Source organism: Emydura macquarii, unplaced genomic scaffold, assembly GCF_026122565.2.
Source record: "Emydura macquarii macquarii isolate MOO-44397 ecotype Brisbane River unplaced genomic scaffold, CSIRO-AGI_Emac_v2 contig_2205, whole genome shotgun sequence".
In the NCBI taxonomy this organism is placed as follows: Eukaryota; Metazoa; Chordata; order Testudines; family Chelidae; genus Emydura; species Emydura macquarii.
Window position 1 is genome coordinate 23,732,290 of NW_027132342.1, and position 24,651 is coordinate 23,756,940.

Below are 24,651 nucleotides of genomic sequence, written 5' to 3' on the forward strand. Positions count from 1 at the left end.
ATTCCAGTGCTACAAGTAACCATCTAATTTGGACACTGTCTCTGTCCATTCCAGAATATCTGGGCATCCACTACATCAGACAGATGGGTGCTAGAGATAAAACGCTTAGGATAATCCTTCCCTTTCTCCTTTATCCCTACCATCCAACCCCCTTCCCTGTCCCTCTTCAGGAACCCAAGTCATAAGCACCTCTTACAGCAAGAAGTAGATCATCTAGTACTCCTTGGCACAGTAGAGCAGGTGCCACAAACACACAAAGGGAAGGGTTTCTATTCTCGATACTTTTTAACCCAAAAGAAAAACGGAGGATGGAGACCCATATTAGATCTCAGAAGACTAAATTAGTTCATAAGGGTATGGCAATTCAAAATGGTCACACTATCAACCATTATACCAGCACTGGAACAAGGGGACTGGTTTTCAGGATGCCTATTTTCATATCACCATACATCCGGGGCACAGACAGACACTATCAATATAGAGTACTTCTCTTCAGCCTCTCTACAGCACCAAGGTCTTCTCAAAGATATTGGCCATAGTAATTCCATAAAATTATACATTGCCTTTGAAGGTATTTCTATATCTAGACAACTGCCTTATAAAAGCATGCACTCAAATAGAGGCCTTAAGAGCCACTCAGCAAACAACATCACTATTCCAAGCCCTGGGACTCATGATAAACCATCAAAAATCCACACTGGTTGCAGTACAGCAGCTAGAATTCATAGGTGCATACCTCAACTCAACATCAGCAAGGGCGTCATTACCGGAAAAGAGATTTAACACCAACAGAAGCCTAATCTCTTCAAGAAGAAACAGCCCTACACTTACAGCCCACACGACTCCAATTTCTGGGCCATGTGGCAGCCACAACTTGTGTAGTAAGACATGTGCCTCAACAAATGTGCTGCCTACAAGCATGGCTGTCTATGGCATACAAACCTCGCAGACATGGCCTATTCAAAGTGCTAACGATGCCCAACCACGTCAAAGACTCACTACTGTGGTGGACACAACCCACCAGCATGAGGACTGGCATCCCATTCTATCAAGAGCCACCCTCAATTATAATCACAACAGATGCATCCCTCATTGGATGAGGTGCACATCTATCACACCACATTGCACAGGGCAGGTGGTCATGAACAGAAACATGCCTGAACATAAACTTGCTGGAACTCTGAGCCGTATGTAATGCATGCTCACATTTCCTTCCACGTATAAAGAACAAAACAATAAAAGTCCTCACGGACAACATCACATGCATGTATTATATAAACCATCAAGGGGGAGTCTGGTCATGCTCGCTATACAAAGAGGCGATGAAGCTATGGAAATGGTGCATCCATCATGGAATCAGTATCTCAGCTTCATATCTACCAGGATGCCAGAATATAACTGCAGATGCCCTCAGCAGGAACTTTGGAGAGAAACACGAATGGGAATTAAATGAGACAGTACTATGGGACATCTGCCGACAATGGGGCTGTCCAACCATCGACCATTTTGCAACCCCACAGAACCGGAAATGCCCACTATTCTCCTCCAGAGCGGGTCTGGGTACTGGTTTTATGGGTGATGCCTTCCTCATCAGCTGGAACAAATATCTACTATATGCATTTCCCCCCATACCAATGATTCTGAAAGTCATACACAAAATACATTTGGACAGAGCAAAAATAATCCCGCATGGCCGAGACAAGTGTGGTATTCCTACATGCTTCAGATGTCCATGTGCACACCAGTGATCCTTCCAACACGCAGAGACCTACTCCATCAAGACAAAGGTCAGACTCTGAACCCACACATAGACAAACTCCATGTCATGGCATGGCTCCTACATGGTTTCAAGGGGAAGAGTTAGAATGCTCAACACAGGTCAAAAATATGTTATTAAACAGCATAAAATCAACAACTCGCAAAACTTATCTCCAAAAATGGACCAGGTTCAATGAATGGTGTAAAAGCAGACATATCTTACCCATGTCAGCTTCAGTCTCAACTTTTCTGGAATTCATTCTCAAACTCAAAAACTCAGGCTTATCATTCAATGCCATCAAAGTTCATTTGGCCACCATAACCACTTTCAAATTGAAAATAGCAGACAAGACAATATTTACTCACCTGATGGTCAAAGGATTCCTTAGCAGCATACAAAACACATTTCTGCATGCCTACTATACCATGGGACCTGAACTTAGTGTTGTGCACCATCACTGAATACCCATTTGAACCACTAACAACATGTTCCCTTCTCATATGTCCATGAAAATATCTTTTTAGTGGCCATAACAGCTGCCCAACATGTAGGTGAAATTGGGGCACTCATGGCGCACCCACCATACACAATTTTTTACAAAGACAAAATCACTCTACATCCTCACCCAAAATTCTTGCCAAAGGTCAATTCATTATTCCATATTAATCAACCAATTCACCTACCTACTTTTTATCAGAAACCTCATGATAATGCATGAAGTGCATCGCGACACACATTGGACGTTAGATGCACATTAGCCTTCTACTTGGATAGGATGAAATCCTTCAGGAAAACATCAATACTATTTGTATCGATAGCAGAACATTCCAAAGGAGAGACCATATCTAATTAGAGACTTTCCAAGTGCATAAAAGACTGCATTCACTTATGTTACACCCTAAAGAATGCGCAATCCTGCAAGGGATCAGAATGTACTCCACCAGAGGAATGGAAACATCCGCAGCCTTCCTTAAGAACGTTCCCATAGCTAACACATGTAAAGCAGCTACATGGGCCTCTCTACATACAATTTGCCAAACATGCCATTGACCAAGCTTCCAGGTCAGATGCAACCTTAGGCTTAAATGTGCTATCATCCATAGACCACAACAACTCCGAAGTTCTCTCCGCCAAATGAGAGACACTGCTACATAGTCACCTGGAGTGTAGCACGCACAGGGACACCACTCGATGAAGAAGAGAAGGCTACTCACCTTGTGTAGTAACTGAGGTTCTTTGAGATGTGTGTTCCTGTGGGTGCTCCACTACCCTCCCTCCCCTCTTCACCTCTACTTCAGAACTTGCTTTTATTGACCCACGGTGGAGAAGGAACAGAGGAGTTTGGGTCATGTGTGGTGCCGTGAGACAGGCTGCACATGCGCAACCCAAGCAGACATTGCTGACGGAAATCTCTGATCGGGACACGAGGGCACACCAGACATCTAGAGTGGAGCACCCACAGGGACACACATCTTGAAGAACCTCAGTTACTGCACAAAGTGAGTAACCTCATTTCTAACACCACTGACAGATCTGGGAGCTTACCTGCTAAAGTTTATAATATTTTAGGATCGAGAAAAATAATTACTTTTTTTTTTTTTTTTTTTTTTTTAAATTATAGAATTTCATTCTGTACTCTCTTATACTATATTTACACCCAGTATAACAAAGTGGATTTGGCCCACAGTTTTCAAAATATGTTACTATTTTTCCCTTTGTAATAATTTATCTGAGGAGAAATTGAAAAGATCAGACTATAGTATGGTTATAACAGATAAACACAGTTGGAATCATCTAATCAGATTACTGTTTTCATAATACCATTTTGTATTATGGTGTTGGGTTGGAGATACTGGGACAAATTCTGGTTGCTCATTGATGCAAATGTAGAGTAACTCCACTGAAGTTAATAGAGTTATTCAAGATTTACATGAGTCTAAATGAGAGCTCTTTACTATTAGTTAAGGATGAGAATGGGTTTCTGAATAAATATAACTTATGAAATTATTGCTTTAAAATTGAAATATATCATGCTTGGTCTCAGCTTGAGAGTAAATTTCTTAACAGAGTTTGACAAAATGTGGGTCACTTGTTTCTGAATGAAAATGTGTTAATTAGGATGGAATAAAGGGCCCAAAGAATTAAAGGTGTTAACATAACCAAGTCACTGTGAAACATTAAATAGTTTTAAACAAGTTTGGGAGTTGATATACAGAGACCTTAGCCTTCTTAGCATGATGGCAAATGCATTCATAAACATTCTTTTAACTTTTTATTAAAGATACAGAAAAGAAAGAAAAGCAGTTAAGACATTTGAAATGTAAAGTATTAAATAAAGCTTTTATTTTAACAACATTCCTTTCACTTTATCTGAAGAGTTTTTAGAAAGAAACCCCACTTGTTCGACAGTTTCTTGGATGGTATTAAAGATGGTACCTTCTGTCCTTTCTGGGAAAAAGAGAAGAAGTTAGTTAAGATGGGTTGGAGCTTTGATAATGATGTTACAGTCCAGTCCTGTTTCCTAAAAAGACAAAACAAGACAATCGTACACAAAAGGGGATAGAAAAGAATAGCAAAGATAGAAAATGCAGCTTCTATCTCTAGTGTTGCAGTCTCACTGCTGGAAAATCACAGGCACAGTGCATGGTCACACTAAGAGGTGTACTAAGTTTGTACACACTAAGTTTGTACTAGCCTCAGGCTGTTCAAGGGCATTGTTTTTAGTTGCCTCTTTGGTCACAGGCTTACATCAATGTTGCCAGCTAAACCAGACTCTTATTAAACGGAAGGCAAAAAAGGAGAGATAGGAAAGAAAAGAAATGAGGTAGGGAAGGAAAAGGTCACACGATGGGGTGGGGGAGAAGTGGGTGATGAAGTCCCAGCTCAGGTAATGTTCAGGATTTAACCAGTGCCAGTGGAGATGACAGTGTCTTCTAGGTCCTTCTTCTTGGCCCAGTCTGGTCAAGATATCTCTGAGGATTAGGATGAAGAAGGTCCTAGAAGATGGTGGGGGCGGCAGCCCTGATGATAAAGTTTGCTGCAGTGGTTGTTGGCAGACAGCTGCTGGTTCTCCTAATTTTTCCCAAAAGTCTTTTCTTTTAAGAACCCAAAAGGAAGTGATGGGCAGAAGAATCTGTCATCTTATTATTTTGTCAACCAATAGGCCTAATTTCTAACAAACTGATTTTGGTCCATTGATTTCTGGTTTTCTATTGCCAGTCACAATTTCAACACTGTCCTTGAGTGGTATTTGTAAAACCTTTCGGTTTAAATTAATTCATTCTTTTTGTCTCCTCCTTACATCATTTCTTAAACAATTCTATATAACAGATCATTCTGACAATTTATAAATTTTTGCAAACTTTTTACAGTTTAGCTTACAATTAAGATAAATTTTTAGGCCCAATTATCACAACATAATTAAAAAATAAAAGTTAAGTTTTAGGGACAGAATTTTCAAAAGGACCAAAGTGACTAAGGAGTACAAGTCCATTTGAAGAGATAATTCACTCAGTGCACTGGTAAAAGGAAGCTCAGAAAAGTATAGAGATATAGGGGGGCAGTATTTTTTTTTTAAGTGCATAAGTTGAGGGACTTAAGGAAAAAGGGAGCACTAAGGAAAAAGTTGGGTGCAGTGTACACAATAAATGATTGAAGGAAATAAGATGAGAAATGGGTAAAATTTTCAAAAGGGCCTAAGTGATATAGGAACCTGAGACCTATTTTCAAAAGTTTTGACACTGAGGAGCTGCACCTATTGACTTTCAATGAGGCTTAGGTATGTGTACAAATCAGCTGGTCAGATGCTTCCCAAATACAGACCCTGGGGGTCCAGTGGGATTGTATTGAGCAGCTAGCTTGAGCTGTCGCCTGTGTTGCCATGGACACGCTGCTGTTTTTAGGGTGCTGGCTCAAGCAGAGCTAACGTGTCTGTGTATCTGTGCTGGGAAGCACCCTTCCAGCAGCAATGTAGACAAATCCTTGGGTTTCTAAGTGCTTAAATCACTTTTGTAAATGGGGCGTAGGCTTCAAACATAGGGCTTGTCTAAACAAATACTTAGGGTATGTCTACACAGCGACTAGACATCCACAGCTGGCCCATGCCAGCCAACTTGGGCTCACGGAGCTTGGGCTGTCAGGCTTTCATTGATATATTGTCTTCCTCACTTCAGGCTGGAGCCTGATCTCAAGGACCCTCCAATCTCACAAGACCTAGAGCTGGGTTCCAGCCTGAGCCTGAACGTCTACACTATAATAAAATAGCCCTGTAGCTCAAGCCCCAATAGCCCGAGTCGGCTGGCATGGGCTAGCCACGGATGTCTAGCTGCTGTGTAGACATACCCTTAGTTTGCAGCAAGCAGGGGTGTAAATCTACCCTGGCTCACTCACTGTCCATGTGGGCCCTGTTGCCACATACGAAAAGTTCCCTGGTGAGTTTTCCAACTCTGAAACGGGAGTAGATTAAAGCACGCTATGGAACTTTTAGTGCATGGCAGCAGGGTCCACATGGCCACTTAGTACACAGCAGGCTAGTGCAGGTAGATTTATATCCCATCTGCCTGCAAACTAAGTGTCTGTGTAGACAAGCCCGTACTTAGGCACTTTTGAAAATTTTACCCTTAGGCAAGAATGGACCTGTCCAGATCCTTGATTAGGACAAGTCATTTGATATGGTAAATGAGAAGCTAATGAAGGGGTTTGAAGGGACATTTGGAGGAATGGGATAGCTATGTGATTTTTTTTTTAACTCCATTGTTTCGGACAGAATGGAAAGATAGGTGAGGTGAGAGGTTACAGCAGTCTTTGTTGGTAATCTCAGCAAGAGGCCAAGGAACAGCTGTGTCGAACTGTCCTCTTACTCTTAAAAGTGTTCCCTCCGGGTCAAGGTTTTGAGGCAGGTTGGTCATGCAGTGTGGGAAATCCTGCCCTGCTACTGTCCTTACTGTACCACTGTCCTTTCATGACCACTACAATCACATGGAAAAGCTTTATAATGGCCACTAAACATTTAATCATGGCAGTATCTGGAATTAATGTTCAAACTGTTTGCATCAACAGCAAAGCAACAAGTTTTCTCATCATTCTTTATTCACATCACTGTTGAAAAACATATTCACATTGTATTAAAAAAACTAGCTGCAAAGAAGCTGTTTTAGCTTACTGTATTATGAACAAAGGGAATGGGGTTCGTACTTATCTAATCAAATTTCAATTGTATTTTCTAATGTGTAATTCCCTTAAAAGGCACACAATAAAAACTAACAACAAAAACTAACAACTAAACTAACAACAAAAATTGTAAATAAGTCACGTAGCCTCTTAAATCAAATCTTTATTTCCTATGTTGTATTTAGCTATGCCTTTGGGGAAAATACTGTTCCTTAAAAGACAACATACACACAGGATTCCTATTTTTGAGTTTTTACTTCCTTGGGTGAGACATGTTGGAACTCCCCTTGCTTTTAGGTTTCTTGTTCTGTTTTTTGTACTCTAAGATATAGGTGGTAGGGCATGAGCCCTCTCCTGCGTTCTGTTCCATTTTTTGGCTCATCTCCCCTCAGAATCTTCTCAGTCATTTCTTTGTAACTGCAGTTAGAAGTTGTGCTCTAGATATTTCCCAGTGCTGCTCCAGCTCTTTCTAGGACACTGTCTTACTTTAGGCACTCCATTGTACTCTGTGTTGGTCCTTCTCCCCTCAGTTGTTCCAATTAATCAGCTTTCAACTGGTACTTAACCTTTTGTCTGGGATTTTCTTTGAAGCTGCAGTTCTTTTTTTCTTATTGAAGTCTGGGGTTTGAAGCAGCTGCTCTTTGTCAGCCTGTAGAAGTTCAGAACAGCTGCTTCTTCCAAATACTCTGCTTGTGATAGCTTAGACCAATGGCTTTGTCTTTCACTTTTCATTTGGTCTGTGACATCTGAGAATAATTGCTTTGCCAAACCAGTTGTTGGGGTAGATTTGTATTTCTGATTTTTAAGATTTCTCTTGGGAGGTTTTTCAGGGATTAATCAACATGGAGATTCTCTCCACCTCTGCCTCACCACATAGAATGTGAGCTTTGTTTTGTGCTTTCTGGATAATAGACTGCCACCATATCCCTGCAAACATAACTCCAAACTTGGCCCAAGTTGTCAATCCTCTTTGAGAGGACCCCAGAGTCTCTATTGGGTATCTCATTTATCTGATTAGAAGGATAAGATGTTATAATTAAAATGTGCAAGAGCACTTAAGTCCTGAAACATAGAGAATTGGTGGTCATGCAGAAGAAGCCCAACATACCAATCCAGCTTGCTCAACCCTTTACTACCAGTCAGAAAAACACTCCGGTTCTCTGGAGTCTCTGCCTTTGTGTGCTGGTGTTAGTCAGGTTTGGTGCATTATGTATCTGACTCAGTGCATTGGCACCAAGCAGAAGAAGCACTCCAGAATCTCTGCCTACATGAATTACTGTCTTAGTGAGGAGATGCCTAATTATTAGGGTCCCATAGAGATGCAGGGCTTCAAGCTCATTAGAGCCATAGAAGTAAATTGAATCTCTGTGCAGCAGCATCAGAAAAGTGAGATGCTTGAACTTGGAGCACATGCATTATGGAGGTGAAATGCCTCTGCATTGGCACCTCAGCTTTGGAGCATCAATCCTTTGGAGCCTCCACCTCGGCACCATGATCAGCACATTGATGCCTTTATACTAGCACATCAGTAACACTGCAAGGGGATTGTCCTGGCTTTCCAGTAACTAGACTCTGGTGTGCATTGGCTTTGTGGGGATTAGGTAGGCAGTGTCTTTCACATTGTGTCTTGAGGAGGACACGTGTCCTAGAGTTTAGCAGTCAGACTTTAGGTACCATGAATAAGAGGTGCTCCATCATGAAGCTATATTATATGATGGCAATGGCACCTTCTATTCCTAGACATCAGGTAGACCAGCAAAGTACTGGAGCAGTAGTGCCTTTCCAAACGTTCCTAATATTGTGTGCAGGAAATTTTTTTGTAGCATTACCCATGCTTGAATTCCCCTGGTGTGTTCTACTCTGAGATGTTTTGGGCCATTGGCATCTACCCCCACTTCCCATATATCCTCAGTGCATAAAATTTGGATTGATGGGATATTATGAAGTTGTTTGTAAGGTGTGCATAGACCGTTCTTATTGTATTAAAAGAAACACATTTCTCCATGTAAGAGGACTCATCCATGAATTGCCCTCAGGATCTTATCAGCATTAAATCACAGTATCCAAGGGTGAATTTGGGGTGCTCTGACAAATCCCACAGACAGTGACTCCAAGCTCAGCTCAACATAGATGCTTTGTTTCATTGCCTAATTGCTTAGTGCAGACTGCAAGCCCTAATGCAACTTTGTATGCAATAGTCCCAGCGCAGCACATTAGAGGTGCCATTTTTCAAGGTGTAGAAACCACAACTGGTGGGCTTCAGAAGTTCCGAAACCAGTAACACACTCTTCAGCTGCCTCCTCTGTTCATAGAGACATTGGTGGAATTTTGAGTTGCCATTTTTCTCTAAATGAACCTAAGTCCACACCTTCAAGCATTATGAAGGTTTTTGCACTCCACAACAGAGGGAAGAATCCTTATCAGATGGGCAAATATGGTTTCTGACAATCGCATCTCTAACTACTACTATGATGCTGCTTTCACTAAGTATCTGCTATTCACTAAGTGTCTGCTACAAGTAGATTGTTCTTTGGGTGGCCTCCGCACATTTCCACTCTTGGGAATGAGCTGATGGTGCTGTCTGGGTCAGTGGAACCTCCTAGTGGCAGTGCTTGTTGAAGTATTCTCATGCAACCTACCCTTCCCATTGCAGCTACAAATGTTTGGTGAGCAAAGCTACCTCAATTCTTTCCAAACTTGGTAGTATATGTACCAGCAACTTTGCCAGGTCTTTTGAAAATTGCTTCCAGTGACATCCTCTTAGTTTAGTTAGCTTTTAGTTAGTTAGTTCTTCTTACATTTTGACTGAGAGTCTTCCTACCATGGCACATCAGACTTTGGTTCCAATTTGTTGGAAATGAAGACAACAAAATCAGAGTTCAAGATGTATGCCTCTTGCCCTCCTGTTTTTCCTGCTTCAGACATATATGCATTGTTTGGCCTTGTTGGGAGAAGGTCGTTCACCTTCTTGTTACTCTTTGTGCTGCACTTTGATTCCAGGGCCAGAAGGGAGCACTAGAATCAGCACTAGAATCACCTATGCTATTGCAGGAAGCAGAAGTGAAGATTAGCCAAAGCCCTGATTGCTTACAGTCAGTTAGTAGCTAAATTCGCCTAAGGGCATCCTTCGATGCTTTGTATGTTGTGTCTAGACCAGTAGCATCCATAACTACTTTGATGCACCACTCATGGTTATGTTTATCTGGCCTCTCCCCAAAACAAGAATTTAGTAAAAGACCTCCCATTTAATGGTAAAGTGCTGTTTAGCTATAGAACAGGTGAGGTTCTAGACAGACAAAGACGTGGTGTCTACTGTAAGATCTTTGGGGTTTCCTAACACCCTAGGAAATGATTTGAGATACTAGAGTTTCATTAGCTGAGACAACTATACCTGGCCTCTACTTCCTATTCATTTAAAAAAAAGCAGTCCCAACAACTAATCCCTATTCAGCATCAGCAGAGACACAGACCTGACAAACCATGGGCTAAAGGGAGATACACTGCAACATCATCCTTGCACTGACTTCTCAGTTTTATGGGATGCATGAGAACTTCTGCTTTCTTTCCCATTAGTCATATACCTCCTGTATTATTATCACAGACCAATGGACCTTGGAGATTGTCCAAGATGGTTACTCCATTCAGTTCAAATCCCCATCCTTCTACAGGGATCCTTCCCATGAGAACTTGCTAAGATCCGAAATTAATTGGCTACTAGAGTCAGGTGTCATAGAGGAAGTTCCCATTGAGTTTCTGTGGAAGGGATTTTATTTCAGATGCTTTCTCATCTCCCCAAAATGGAGATCTCTGAAGCTCAAGTCTTTCATCAGAAAAGTCAAATTCAGTCACCCCCTCCTTATCTACCCATGACTGGTCTGAGGCTCTCAGTTCACAAGACGCATATTTTCACTTCTCAGTCAACATTCACTTGAAACTAACTTCGTTTTTTGTTGTGGGATCAAATCATTACCAATATGAAGTCCTTCCTTTGGCACCTCAAGTATTCATAAACTGCCTTTCTCTGGTAGTAGCACACTTGAGATATCAGAGTATCCATGTTGATCTTTATTTGGATAATTGGCTCATCAGGGCATCCTCAAAGAAGGCCCTATGTAAAGCTACAACATAAACATGTACCCTATTCTAAATTATGAGGTTCAAGATAAACCAGAAGAAATTACACACAGCTTTAGCCTAGATTGCAGCTTTTATTGGGGCAGTTCTGAATTTTCCAAAAGGCAGAGTTTTTCTTCCAGAAGAAGGTACCTAAAATCCTTACAGCTATAGACATACTACAGGAGAGGTCATGTCAGACAGTGATGTTCTTCATCAAGCTGATGGGCTTTGTGTCTTTGCTGACATATGTAACTTTGTGTCCATGTCCAAAGATGAATCTTCTATGACACTGGTTATCAAGACCCTATATACTAAATACAGGCAGCATGTTTATGAAATTGACACTAGCCAGGAATGTCATCTTATCATTTAAATGATGGATTCAGCATCACAGTGATCTCACAGGAGTTGTATTCAACCCCCCAGCTCCATTGGACATATTCGCCTCTGATGCCTTCAATCAGTGTAATTGACAATTTACAGTCACTGGAATTCCTGGGAGAAAAAAACCCATGTAAGTGTTCTATAATTAAGAGCAATACATTGGGCTCTCAAGTCTTTTCTCCATCATTTATATGGGAAATTGGTTCTAGTAGTTACTGACAAGATGATAGCAATGTTTTAGGTGAAAAAACCAGCAGGAAACATCGAAACAGCTATGCAAAAAAACCATAGCTCCATGCTCTTCATTTTGCAGGCAAGAGTAATATACTGGCAGATCAGCTGAGTAGAGATTTATATGATCAGCACAAGTAGTCACTCTAATACTTACTAGCCAACAATATTTTCTCACTGTCAGAATAACTGGAAATAGTGTCTTGTTACAAATAAGTCAGCTCCAAATGTCAGAGGTTTTGCTCCAGAGAAGATGAAGAAACCCAATCCATCTTGGCTATGTTTCTTTTACACTGGGATGTGGGACTCCTTTATACATCCTTCTCCTCCTCTAAATTCCTCTAATTCAGAGTCCTGACGAAAATCAAACAAGACAAAGCCAAAGTAATTTAAAAAGTAGAGACTGCTGAACTTAAAGTCTTGCCTGACCCAATTTTGTTTCTTTACAGTTTATTTGAAATGTAATTTGAATTCAAGGCAGTAGAAAAAAATGTTAAAGTTTGCTTTTGAAAGCTGGAGTAGTGTTCACCTAAATATACAATGCTGTCACTTCACATACTTGGCAGACACCTAGCACATCTTAATCTTGATATTATTTTGTTTCAGTTCCCTGGAGGAACTGGCAAAACTAGGCACACTGCACAGAGGGTCTGCCACTCTGTTCTCTAGCTTTATGTTTCACGTGGCTGGATATAAAAGTTTATGATGATGTGAGATTGTTGTCTTAGATCATAAAACAGGGACTGGAGAGTTCATGGAATTAGTAATAAGCTACTTAGTTTATCATCTCTACTTCTGTGACTGAACGCTGTATCTCTCATGTCAATGAGTGAGATTTAGTGTGAGCAGCCTTATAATAAAAACTGAGTTATGGATGTCTGTAGTAGAACCTGGCAGAGAACAGTAATTCTGTTTCACAGAGGATTTCAAAGTCTGGTTCATTCCAGTTCAGATCAACCCCCCAAAATTTTGAAGTTCTCAGTGAATTGAAATTGAAAGCTTCTCCAGAGCTGGGAAAATGGGATGCCCTGCTCAAATATAGCCCTCTGGGTAGACTGCCTCAGAGTTCTGAGAGCGCTGACTTCCAGGGCCCCAGCTCTGGGGAAGCCTATCAAGTCCTTGTTCTATGATCTAAGACAACAATCTCACATTCATCGTATAAACTTTTATATCCAGCATGTGCAACAAAAAGCCAGAGAATAGAGTGGCAGACCCATAGTGCAGTGTGCCAAGTTTAGCCTGTTCCTTCAGGGAACTGCAACAAAATAAGATCAAGATTATGATATGCTAGGTGTCTGCTAAGTATTTGAAGTTACAGCATTGTATACTTAGGTGAACACTACTCCAGCTTTCAAAAGCAAACTTTAAAATGTTTCTAGTGTCTTGAATTCAAATTATGTTTCAAATATACTGTAAAGAAATAAAATTGATTCAGGCAAGTTTTTAAGCTCAGCAGTCTCTACTTTTTAAATTAGGTTGTCACTCACTTAAAACTTAAGCTCAAAAGCATTATGCTCCTGTCACACTTGTTTTGTTCCCTTAAAGTAAAAATGTATATAGCAGAGAAAAGTTAGAGACTGGCTGTCAGCACACACTGATTTATAGTTTCATGTACTTTAAATTCTGTGCAAAATATTAGGCCTTCTAATCCTCCTAAACCATCCTAAAAATTTACTACTTCAAAATGTGTCTTACCAGTAGTCACACTTTTGTATAAATATGTGATGCTTATAATATTATTGATGCTGTTGTGTAATTCATTCTTCTTCCATATGCAATTTAATCTAGTACTATTGTATATTGCTTTATGTATTAATATGAACAAGCAGAGATTTTATATATTTTATTCTTTCAAACTTTACCATGAATAGTTAACTTCAAAATCTTCAATTGTGTCATTGAGAGGCAATTCAGAAAGAGAAGTTACTTACTGTTAGCTTAGTGGAATTTAGAAAAATAAAATCAAAGTCCTAATATTTCTCCCTTTTGTGAGATTGCATTAATCATTAAAGGAATATTGGACAAAAGAAGATAACTCTGCCCCAAAGAACTTAATACATTTTATTGCTGTCATAAAAGGTGCTTAATAATATTTCTAGTAATCCTTAGTCATTTGTATATTTCAGATGAAGCAGATTGGTAATGATGGCTACAATCCCACCTCTGTGGCAGAGTGGCTGGACTCCATTGAACTGGGTGACTATACCAAACCCTTTCTGATTAATGGCTATACATCGATGGACCTTGTGAAAAAAATCTGGGAGAGTGAATTAATTAATGTAAGTTGATCTATTTGTAGCATGAAAAGCAATTCTGCAATGAGCAAACTTAGTTTTAAATACCCTTCAATATGGCTTATTACAAATCAAAGAGATAATATAAAAGAAATAGCAATATAAACTGATATTCTTATACTGTTCCTATCTTTTATTTATTGTAAAGATTTCAGCTTTTATACCTGAAATGAATCTATCTTTCATTTTCATTTACTTTGGCTTTCTCTTAATCATGTAACTAAATTAGTAAGCTATGGGCTTTGGTTTCAGGAAGACTAACAACTTTTTTAAAAGTACATTTTTCTAAAAAGTATATGAAAACAAAGGTGATGACTAAAAACTTAGTATCTTCAGTTTGATTGAGAAGAGTATAGCAATAATACTTGCTATAAGGTTGCTTATAATTTATTATTTCCATAAATGAAGCATAGATAAAACAAGCCTTGAATGTACTCAAGAAACTATATTTAAGAAACAAAATATTTTAACTCTTCACTTCCGTTTGTAACCTTGTTTTTGTATCTCTCAATTAAGATAGATTTGATGATGCACGAATACATGAAAGTAACTGTAAACCTTGTTTTATATTGACTGTAAAGCAAGTCCAATTTTGCACTGTGTTATAATGACTAACTTGACAGCACAACAGTATCATATATTGCTTCCAAAGAGGCTAAGGTATCTGCAACTGAATTGTTCTCTATTTGTAAAAGATTAATGCTATAATGGCTCAAAACAGCCATACAGTCAGCTGAACCAACCTGTAGGGGATTCTCTGGATGGCAAAGACCTCTTATGCCACACACTTTCTGCTCTCCCTATAGAAACAGAAGGTGTACTCCTCTCCCTGGTGAAGAGGGCATTGTCATAGTGCTTCTATGCTCCATTGATCCCTGGCTGCCAGATACAGTCCCTTGGGGGCCATAGGCAGCCAGGTATAAATTAGAGTAGGTGTTCTAACTTATGCTGGAGAACAGCCCAGTCCCCAGTGAACTCCAGGGTGGGAATAAAGATGGTATAAAGCCGTCTTCCACTGTCCTTTGAGTTGCACAGTGCACAGCTCAGATGCAGTCCAGGACAGGGGCCTGAAAAAAGATAATTCATAAATTGAAAGATAAAATTACTACTTGATACAATTTCTTCTCCTCACAATGCTCCTATGAGAATCCTATTATAAGCATTTATTAACATGAAAATGGATTGCAATAGGGACCTAATTCTCCCCAGATGTTCTACACATGCATAATGCCTTTTGAATTCAATAGGTATTATATGCACATAGCTGACAACAGAGGCTGACATTCAGATCTTATCTCTAAATGTGACTGGGGGTGCAGGGGGGTTAAGTATAACTGTGAAGACCTGAGGCAGAATCAGTGAAATAAAATCTGTCTGGAAGTCTGGCCAGCAATGAAAAAAACTCTTTCAGAAGTTTAGCTGACAGATTATCAACACTGAGCTGAACAAGGTAATGGATGGAGAAATTTGTTTCACAGGGCTCCCTGTCCATACTACCTACTCTAAATTAATTATGCACCCTGAACACTTTGCCAAAATCAATTTGGCAACAAATTACTCTTTAGTTCCCCCAAGTGGATGTTTAAACCTCCTTAGAGGCTTCTGGCCTGATTCTTTTCTCACTTAGACCAATGTAAATGAGGAGTAGCTGCACTGAAGTCAGTATAGTTGCTCTACTGTAAAACTGGTGTAAGTCAAATCAGAATAGGGCCCTAGAATTTTTTAAAATTAATATTATGTCTCCTTTGAGAATTGTCCCTGCTCATCCTCATTTTGGGAGGCACCTTCCTTGATGCCATCAGCCCTAGAATGATTTAAAAAGCAATAGCTGTTGTGGCTACACACATCTTACCCACCAAATTGAACACTGTAGATTAAGTTATACAAGATTTCTGATCCTAACGGTTCTCTGATCCTAACCTGCCATAAGCAGTTGTGGCTCAGAATCTTCATCTCAGTCTATTCAATGTAAATTTTACTAATTTTTTTTCTCTTTTTTTCTTGTTAATTCTTGTAGATTAGTTTATTAACAACTGTATTAAAAATATAGTGCAGTGAGCAAACTTGTAATTTAGGTGGTTCAAGTATCTAATTATGTTTTGTTCTCTGGATTGGTGGATAGAACCATTTGATACATCAGAGCTAGATTGTGGAGCTCACTTAGGTCCCTTTCAGACACAAGGTCTTTGATTTATCTGCAATTTAAAGTTCCATTTAAATATCAGGGAGCTGTGGGCCATCTGTTTGGCTTGCATGGCATTGTTTCCACATATCAAGAGACAGAATTTGTTGGTGCTCACAGACAACACAGCAGCCATATTTTATGCAAACAAACAAGAGGTGGGAGGTTGTTGACAAAGTTATGCCAAGAGGCAAAATTCTTCTTTGGAATTTCTGCACCACCAGTTACATCAACCTGAAAGCTGCTTACCTTCCAGGAGTTCGGAATATTCTGGCAGATCACCTAAGCAGGTCATTCACAAATCATCACTAGTGGTCTCTTTGTCCAGATATGTCCAAGTTCATTTTCCAGCTGTGGGGGATTCCCCAAATGGACCTATTTGCAACAAAAGCACCATCTTTTTTGTTCCCTAGCAGGCCACAACCCTCCTTCTATCTTGATCAAAGAGCCTGCTATATTCCTTCCTTCCATTTCCACTCCTGCCCAAGGTCTTGGCCAAAGTCAAACATGATCATGCTCACTTTATACCAATAGTCCCTGTATGTCCCCATCAACATTAGTTCTTGACTCTGCTAGCCCTATGAGTTAGACCTCCACTGTCACTCCTGCGAGATACAGATGTGATCTCCTAGGACCACAGCCGCCTCCTTCATCCCAACCTGGAGGTCCTTCACCTGACAGTGTGGATGCATTATGTCTGACACCCTTGGAAGGAGGTTGTTCTAAACAGTAGAAAGCCTTCAGCTAGGTCTGCTTACCTTGCTATATGAAAAAGATTCTCCATTTGTTCTGCACAGAAAGGCATTTCTCTGGCTAGAGCTCCTAGTCATTATATGATATTGGATTATCTCTTGTTTTTGAAATAATAAGAGTTAGCTGTTAATTCCATCAGAGTCCACCTGGTAGCTATTTCAGCTTTCCACCCTCCTGTGCTTTTTTCAAATCCTATGTCCATCAGATTTCTGAAAGGTTTGGACATATTATATCCACAGGTACACAGCCTGATCCCCCCGCGGAACTTACATTTAATTCTAGCAAAGTTGATGGCAACCTGTTCTCTTTATACCTTTCTATGAAGGTGGTTTTCTTGGCTGCAATTACATCAGCTGGGAGAGTAGGGGAATTGTGAGCCTAAGTATCAGAAGCTCCTTATATGATCCTTAGAGATAAGGTTTTTTCTGCTTCACCCAAAGTTCTTGATTAAAGTGGATTCCAGTTTTCACATTAACCAAGCAATTTATTTACCACTTTTTTCCAAAGCCTCATTTGAGTAAAAGAGAAGAAAAACTTCATACTCTAGATGTTAGAAGAGCTTTAGCTTTTTACCGGGATTGGAGTAGGCCATTAAGGTCTTTATCAGAATTGCTCACTGAGGTTTTGGACAGAATAAAGGGCCATCCAGTATCCACCCAAAGGATCTCTTCCTGGATTTCCAGCTGTATTTGTCTTGTTACTGACTGGCTGGTATTGTACCACCAGGTAGAGTGTTGGCTAATTTGACCAGGTTGTAGGCAGCTTCCGTGGCCTTTCTGGCTCATGTGCCCATCCTGGACATTTGTTAGGTAGCAACCTAGTCATTGATCCATGTTTGCCTCTCACTATGCCATCTCTCATCAGTCTAGAAATGATGCCAAATTTGGACAAGTGATACTACAATCCCTGTTCACGTAGACACAGAAGCAGCCTCCAGTTCAAACTGCTTGTGAGTGACCTACAGAGGAATGGACATGTGCAATCACTCAAAGACAAAAAAAAAGTTACTAACCTTTTTCCTGTAATTCTTGTTCTCTAAGATGCATCGCACATGTCCATTCCACATCCTTCCCTCCTTCCCAACTCTGATAGAGTCTTTCTGGTACAAGGGAACTGAGGAGGTTTGGTGACAGCTCCACCCTTTTTACCTGTATGCAATGGAGCGAGGTAGCAGAGGATGCCCAACAGGTACTGCTGAGGGAAAAATCTCCAACTATGCATAAGGCATGCACACCCCTACAGTGGAATGGACATGTGCAACACAGCTCAAAGAACAACAGGTACAGAAAAAGATCAGTTTTGGTCAATTTGAGGGCACAGACCTATTCAGTACAAAATCAAATGAAATTTTTTGGAAAGCAGAAGTAGGTTAGAATTGTCAGATCTCTGAATTTTGCTGTCTTCCTATAGAGCAGCTCTTATTCTGGTTTCAACATAGTTCCAACAGTCCCAGAGAAGTTATCATTTGGGTTACTATATACCTAACAAAATGGATATTCTAAGCAAGCCTAGAGAGGAAGACAGTTTGAATCTTTACCAGCAGCATATGCCAACCCCTTTAGCTACTCTAGTTCCTCCATCGACCTTCTTGGCACAAAGCAACTATTTTGATATGCAGATTAACAGATATGAACTAGTGCCTACTACAGTGTCTGTTATTCTTTCCTTAACCTTTTAGAGATTATTTCTCATTCCCTTGCACCATGGAGTAGCATTATTTCTAATAGTTGAATCTTAGAAATCATAGTGGGGGGAAAGTACTATTCTCTTCTACTTCATGCTGTCTCACAGCTTCTTTCTTTATCCCCTTTCAGGGATGCTGACTCCAGGATTTAGACTCTGTAGGATTCATTTCTCCTACATTGAAATCAAGGATTTATGCCAGCCTCCCAATCCTCCTCCTTTATGAATTTCTTAAAATGGTGAGACAGGACAGAGCTCACATTGTTTTAACAGCCCTATCCTCAGCTTGTCAGATTTAGTACTCAGGTCTCCTTGCCCTGAAAATGGAGTTTCCACTGTTTGTGTTCTTACCTCCCAAATTTCCTAGTCCATGAGCAAAATGAAAGGTTTAGGTTCACTTTATCTAGCTGGATGGATCTTTAGACCCTTTTCTAGAACTCAACCTGGGTTTCTGAAAAAGGCACATTCTTCTGAAATTGCTTAATTTGTCTAAAATGGAGACCTATTCTTTCAAGTGGAAATGCTTTTCCATGTGGACTAATAAAAACGTTCCTCCCTCTTGCACTCAGTGTCTTTTTATTCTGAACTACTGATTCTCCCTGAAGAAATTTGGTTCATCTTTCATCTAGATTTGTTTATCCGGCAGCTACTGCAGCACTATCCCTACACTACAAGAATCTTCAACATTCATATCTTCTAAAGGATTTCATATATGGATTAATCATCTTTATTTTATGGTGCATAATCATCTAGCTTCAAGTGTTCTTAAATTTAATTCTTACCAGGCTTGTATCCTTCATAGTTTGAGCCAATGGGGAGTGTACTTTATATTATATTTCCCAAATTGCACTATTGGTTTAAGTTATTTCCACCATGTGAGTAAGAGAAATTCAGGCACTTATGCCAGGTTGATCTTTCACAGACATCAGCAAAGAGGAGTTGGTGGTGTTACTTCAAGGATGAATTTAGGGTGCAAATGTATTTTTACAATTTCACTTTAATTCATCTACTAATCTCTCACTCTTCTTCCCAGAATGCTTTCCTAGGAAAGCCAGACTACACAACATAAGTCTGGGTGAGGGACACATACCACAAAAGTGTTCCCACTGCCTTGGCCTGAAACCTGGGACCAGAAAAGACCAGGACATTAGGTTGAAACTTCTTATAGGAGAAATCACTACAACTGACATTGGACCCTGGCTTGGGCTCTTTCCTAGAGAGGCCTTCATGCTCTGCCAGGTCGTCTGCCAATCCCCACTCCCTACAGCCGCTGAAAATAAAGTCATCACTTGCTCTTTTAAATGACAAGAAATGGGCTTCTTCCTCACACTCTGAGGTACAGCCCACTAGAATGCTGTCCCTAGTGAGGTGAGTTGCTTCAGCCTCATCTGACGGGGACATTGCTCCAAGGCTCATCCAATTACCTTCAGTATTGACTCAAAGAAATGGTCTAAAGATTCTAACCGGGGCAGTCCTACATCCCTCCACACCATTTCCCAGCTCTAGGGATCGAGACAGTCTACCTTTCAGAAGCTACAGCACTGATGCTGTTTCTGAAACTGACGAAAACGTCAGCATCAAGTAAGACCTTCCTGTTATCAAAATTGTTGCCACTGACCTAGTCACTGGCACCAGCCAAGTCATCGGTACCGACCAAATCTTCAGCGCAGACCAGACCTCTGGCACCATCTACCAATGTCTCAGGGACATCTTCCTTCAGCACCATGTCTTACACCAGCACCAGTGATGCGTCTTCCCCCTCCACAAGACTTCAGATACCCAACAGGCCAGTTGGTCTCTGACACCCCTGAGTCTCCACTTCTGCAATGTTACCTCTCCCACCTTCCACCCTCTTCCCCAGACTCACGACACTCCTCCCGATCTCCACCGAGAACGACACCTCCCTTCTCCAATGATGAGGAAAAGGAGGAGGAGGACGGTTCAATCATTCCCTCAACTACTGGACAACTTGCACCTGCTCATCCTCCCTATACACAGTCTACCTCTGGTCCTCAATCCTGGCAGGGACCACTGTGGATGCAGCCACATGTTCCACTCTCACCAACCTGGTCATATTGAGATCATTGGGCATGTACAGCATGCAGTTTGGGAACCCTCCCAGGTAGCAAAGCCAGAAACTTATACCTCTCCCTTTTACATCAGTCTCTCACCCTCAGGAGGTCGAACCACTGCCGATACCAACTGAAGAGGAAGAATAAAAGGAAGAGCAGGAGGAGGAAGGTCCACCAACTTTACATTTTTCATCCTTCTCACTTGACGAGGTTATCATGTCTCCATCCTCTACATCTGCTGACAACTTCAGACACTTTCAAGATTTATTCCACAGGGATAGCAGACTCCTTACAGATCACTTTGGAGGAAGTTAAAGACTAGCAGCATAAACTACTGGATGTCCTCCCCACATCCTTTTCCTCCAAGATCACACTACCAATCAATCAATCAATCAGGCTCTTCTCAACCCTGCAAAGGTACTGTGGTAGACCCTGGCGTCCATCCCTCCGACCTGCAAATGTGCCAACAGGATATATTATATTCCAGAAAAGATGCAGATTTCTTATTTTCACTCCCCATCCCAAATTCTCTGGTGGTCAATGCAGTGCAAGAATTAGGCCGTCAATTCCAATCCCATTCTAACAATCCAGGTAGAGATTGGAAACACCTGCACCTATTCATCAGCCACGCTCCAATTTAGGATTTCAAACTATGAAGCTCTCATGGCAAAGATAACTACCTAAACTACTCCAAATTGGAGGAACTCTGCCATGACCAACTGGAGACCAAGAAGTAGCCATTCCAATCCTTAATATTAGGACGCCTCCTAGCCCATACATCCCTACAACCCTCACTAGACTCTGCAGACACTGCTGCTCATTCCATTGCGACTGCTGTCATTATGAGGCATGCATCATGTCTCCACCTCTCGGGTTTTCCTAAGGAGGTACAAACCACAATAGAGGACTTACCATTCAAGAACCAGAAACTATTCTCAGACTGTGCAGATAATTCTCTACACTCCCTTAAAAATTCCCAAGCCACTCTTCATTCTCTCGGGATATACATGCCAGCACCAAAGAGATTCTCAGGGAAGTACCAACTCTCCCCTTGATTCCAAACATAACAATACACTCCTCAACAGTACTATGATACCCAGGGCTGATGACAAAGGCCTCTCCTCAGGGGTATACCTCTCCTATACCAAAACCAAAGCAACAATTTTTAAGGTGTGGTCAAGATCCCGAGGAGCCTCCCCCTTTTCCAGTCATTCCCACCATCTGCAATGTTCCATCAGTTTGGTGACCGACTACTTCCATTCTTCCAATCTTAGAGATTCATCACCTTGGACAAACAGGTCATAGAGATAATCAGGGAAGGATACTCCATCCCTTTCCTATCCATTCTGTGGCTCTACCCCTCTCCCCATCCTTCTTCAGGAACCCATCTCATGATTCCATTCTACGAAGAGAAATAAAATATCTTCTGTAATTGGGAGCCATAGAACAGATCCCTTCTCAACACAGGAAATAGGGTTTCTACTCCCACTATTTTCTGATTCAGAAGAAGTTTAGCGGCTGGCTTCCTATCCTGGACCTTCTCAATCTAAACAAATTACTCAAACAGCAATGCTTCAAGATGGTTACCCTCTCCAGTATCACCCAGCACTGGAACAGGGGAAGTGGTTCTCAGCCCTCGACCTCCAAGACACATGTTTCCATACACCCTGCCCACAGACAATTCCTCCATGGGCCCTGACCACTACCAGTACAAAGTACTGCCCCTTTGGACTAACCATGGCACCTCAGGTGTTCTCCAAGATCCTCATGGTAGGCATTGCCTGCCTAAGGAAACAAGGAATAATCATTTTTCCGTACTTGGACAACTGTCTTCTCAAGGACCCATCTGAAAACATTGCTCTCCAAGCCATCCACATAACAATGGACCTGTTTTTGAAGCTAGGCCTCCTTCTCAACCTAGAAAAGTCCACTTTAACACCAGTAAAGTGGTTGAAATTCATCAGCACACGGTTGGATGCCATACAAGCCAGAGCCTTCCTATCAGCTCACAGATTCTCAGCTATGACAGATCTGGTATCACTGCACAGGTCTGCCCCCAGATCTTGGCTCAAATGTGTCTCCAGTTGCTAGGCCACATGGCAGCAGCCACGTTCATGGTCAGGCATGCAAGACTCCACATGCAATGTGTTCGAGCATGGCCCCATATGGTATATCTTCCCCAAAAACTTTTATCCATGCCGATGCGAGTCAAAGATTCACTGCTGCGGTGGACATAGCCCAATAATGTCTTTGTCAGAGTTCCTTTCCTACAATCAGCACTGATTATGATCCCAACCACCGATGCCTCCCTAATCAGTTGGGGAGTGCAACTACATGAGCATACAATGCAGGGCAGATGGTCGTCCACTGAATCCACCTATCACATCAATCTTCTAGAGCTATCAGCAGTCTGCAACGTTTGCCAGTATTTCCTACCCCTTCTCAAAATTCATACCATAAGAGTGATGATGGATAGTCTACCTGCATGTATTACATCAACAGGCAGAGCAGAGTGAGATCCCACTCTTTATGCTCAGAGGCATTCAAACTGTGGAATTGGTGTATGCAGAACAACATCTCCATTTCAGCAGCATATCTCCCTGGACACCAGTACACCACCACAGAGACATTGAGCAGGATGTTCTCACACGATCATGAGTGGGAACTGGATATGCGAGCACTTCAACTCATATTCAGCTGATGGGACCACCCTACCATAGATCTCCTTGCCACTCCACAGAACACCCGCTGCCTTCAATTTTGTTCCAGAGCAGGACTGGGACATGGATCGCTGTGAGACACATTCCTCATAACATGGGATGCACCACTCCTTTATACCTTTCCTCCCTTTTTCCTCCTGTTCTGACTATTTCACAAAATACAGGAAGAATAAGCTCATATCATACTTATAGATCCAACATGGCCTTGACAGGTCTGGTATACTTACCTCCTCCACACGATGGTATGCTGACTGATCTCTCTCCACCTAACACCACCTTTCACAGGATGCAGGACGCATTCTCCATCCCAATCCACGGATGCTCCACCTCAAGCCCAATTTCTCTGTGGCTCCAAGAATCAGAAATAACCTTTTTGTACCCAATCAAACAGATACTTTTGAATAGCAGGCGTGACATGACCAGACACACTTACGTTCACAAATGGACTAGATTTCGCTGTTGGTGCACCTCCCACCAAGTTGATGCAACATACCCTCTAGTATCACTTATAATTCACTGCATGCTACACCTTAAACAGTTAGGATTAGCCACTAGTGCCATTAGGGTACACTTGGTGGCAATCACTACTTTTCACTTCCCTATAGATGGGCATTCTGCCTTTGCACAGCTGCTCACAAAACACTTTTTGAGGGGCATCAAAATCTTTATCCCCAGATACGAGATCCAACCCCTGCCTGGGACCCCAAGGTAGTCCTATGTTCTCTCACTAGATCTCCATTTAAACCAATGGCAACCTACTCTTACGTACACCTATCCATGAAAATGGCCTTCCTTGTCACCATCACTTCTGCTGAATAGGTTCGCAAAATTTCAGCCCTTATGCCATATCCACCATACAAATTGTTTTATAAAGATAAAGTCACTATGCCCACATCCACAAGATATTTACCTAAGGTCCCAACATCTTTTCATCTCAATCAACCAATACACCTTCCATGCATCTTCCCGAATCCTCACAGTAACCAACAAGAGGTGGCTCTACACACCGTAGATGTGAGGCAGGCATTAGCCTTTTACTTGGGCAGTACTAAACCCTTCCAGAAATCACCATGATTATTCTTCTCCACCACCAAAAGATCCAGAAGCACTGCCTTATCTAACCAAGCCTCTACAAGTGGATCTCACAGTGCATATGTTTATCTTATGAACTCCACGATAGACAACTTCCTACCTCAATCAGAACACATTCGACACATTTGTAATCTACCTTGCTTGGCTTTCTTAATAACGTCCCCATTGATGACATTTATAAAACTGCCACATGGAC

At 41.3% G+C, this 24,651-nt stretch overlaps 1 protein-coding gene across 4 annotated transcripts in view; it reads left to right on the forward strand.

Moving 5' to 3' along the window:
- ANKS1B (ankyrin repeat and sterile alpha motif domain containing 1B) overlaps positions 1 to 24,651 on the forward strand; it is a 736,922-nt gene that overhangs the window by 496,962 nt on the left and 215,309 nt on the right. For all 4 annotated transcript variants that reach the window (XR_010921984.1, XM_067559741.1, XM_067559742.1 and 1 more), the window contains one exon: positions 13,786 to 13,938. Coding sequence is in view for 3 of the 4 variants with exons in the window: in XM_067559741.1 (XP_067415842.1) it covers positions 13,786 to 13,938 (153 nt within the window). In the remaining variant the exon portion in view is untranslated. The remainder of the gene's footprint in view (positions 1 to 13,785; positions 13,939 to 24,651) is intronic.